Genomic DNA, 2,167 nt, shown 5'->3' with positions numbered 1-2,167 from the left:
TCAGAGGCTCTGAGCCTTGTGAATGCTGTACATGTACCAGTATGACTTCTCACTGTTTAAATCAAATCTGTCAGAAAGGGATTTGTTATTGGACCGCTTGTGTCAATATAATATACACAGAAAAGTCAGAAAACACTTGAATTCAACAGCAGACTGATAAGTCGGCGGTCATGCTTTCCAATAGTAGCTTGGAAATAATAAACGTTGGTCCACATGATGACTTATGGTCATGATGAAATCTATATGTATTAATGCTAACATTGATTGTGGGTCCAACATTATGTTTATTGGGTATTTTACCAATGTCTATTACAGCTAGATGAACGTGTCCTCTAGTCTAAAGTATGTTCTAAGTTGAAACTAGTTCTAAACTTGCAAGCTGAAGTAAAAAGCTAAAAGTAATTTCCGAAGGATGCAAAGATGAGCTGACGGCTACTGCAATAACTTCTTTTGAACTTACCCATAATGTTAAAATAGTAATTCACGTATATTACAGAAGATCTCGTCCCATTTGGATGGATGTGTGAGACCTATCCCAGACTGCTGTGACTTTTCTCCACAATATTATAATGCTTAATTTATGCTCTGTCGTACAACAAAGTATAATCAGGCTGAAAACTGTTGGTTTCATAATAAATAAGTGTGAACAAGGCTTTTGACTGTTATCTGTCAAACATGTTCAAATACCGAAAGCAATAAAAAAAACCTTTTAATAAAAACTGTACATTCCAAGACATTAACAATTCAACAAAGATAAAAACAATTCATAATACATGTACTCAAACATTACGTCATAAGCGCAAATGGGCTCCTGGGGTTTTAGCTTTAGGATTCAGACTAACCTTTAGCAAAGGTTTTGGTCTGCATTTGCCATTGTCCTACTGTTCCCACCACTTCTACCAGCATGAAAACGTGAAGAAGCGGTTGAGGTTTGTCTAAAAGCCACAAGAAAACATACTAGAGGATAATATTTTATTTATTTCTAATAAAGAGTACAGAGATCTGAGCAGATGATACAACAAAAGAACTAACTCATTGCTGGCTAAAGACTGGTTAGGGCTTGAGCTTCGGAATTCACCCTCTGCATCAAAAACACTTCCCAGGTTCCTCAGGTACACATCTTCCATGAGAGCCTTAAACAGAGAGAGAAGGGGGAACAAGTAAATTAGTGACAAAACATAACTGTATAAACTATATATACTGTATAGTACTGTATTGTACACACAAACACCCACCAAAGACTGGCTATGTCGGCCTATGAACTTTGGTGTGGATCGATTGGGTGTGCCCATTATTGGCACAAACTTGGCTTCCGGTATTGGGTGGCCATTGGAGAAAGTCAGTGTTGCTTTGAGAATGTCACCTATACACAACAAGAAAAATATGAGGCAAAGCCATTTGAAAATGATGCAGTTAAGGAAGCCACCCCAAATTAAAACAATGATGCACACCATTGATACTGTCTTGATCCAGCAGATCGTCAGGTGCCAGGGATCCATCCGGTTCATCTCTGAAGATGAAGAGATAGAGATGGAATAAGATGCAGACTATCAGATAAAACCAACAGGCAGTGGCTTTGTCCTGTATGCTTGCTCCAACCCTAGTGAGTTATCTGTAGTCTTACCTCTCTGGTGTAGAGGATTGACATGGATGGTAGGAAGGCACATCATGTTTCTCTGCTTCCACATGTTTCTCTGCTTCAACAGTTTTGCATGGGGGCAGGCTGGCTGGCTTCACCTTGATGTTAGTGTATGCCCAAAGCAGCTGATTCACACACCAATGACCTGTGCAAGCATGTCATATACTTAAGATAATTAAAATAACCCAAAACAAAAACTGCCTCATCATATAATCATAGCCATCTCCAATATAAGTCCATACCCAGAGAAAGAGTAAGAAGCAACAGGCTGAGGCTTTTGAGATCCAGTGCTGGCTGCTGGTTGACCTCAGCCACTGCATTAGCCATTGTTAGGCCGGAGTCAATGGCTGTCTGTCTGACTGTCTGTACAGGAAGTGATGTCACATGACATACTTTTTATGCCCATATATGAGTCATTCTGTACCACATCTCCATGTTTAGGCCAAACAGGTTCGCTCCATTTCTCCATGTATAGGTCCAAATGACCAACGTCGAGCTTGACAAGGAGGATACCGCGCACATTGTACC

The 2,167-nt window shown here is 40.0% G+C and overlaps 1 protein-coding gene across 1 annotated transcript; it reads right to left on the bottom strand.

Moving 5' to 3' along the window:
• On the bottom strand, positions 1 to 1,966 carry LOC308287112 (protein brambleberry-like; the record flags this gene model as incomplete). The annotated part of the gene is made up of 6 exons (XM_080728232.1): positions 1 to 67; positions 1,033 to 1,133; positions 1,236 to 1,363; positions 1,452 to 1,510; positions 1,625 to 1,784; positions 1,882 to 1,966. 6 exons carry the CDS (start codon positions 1,964 to 1,966, stop codon positions 1 to 3), a joined length of 600 nt encoding a protein of 199 aa, XP_080584358.1.
• Between the last annotated feature and the right edge of the window lie 201 nt (positions 1,967 to 2,167).

This window comes from Nannobrachium achirus, assembly GCF_963921795.1.
Source record: "Nannobrachium achirus genome assembly, chromosome: 1".
NCBI lineage: Eukaryota > Metazoa > Chordata > Actinopteri > Myctophiformes > Myctophidae > Nannobrachium > Nannobrachium achirus.
This window is presented reverse-complemented; position numbering and strand designations above follow the sequence as displayed.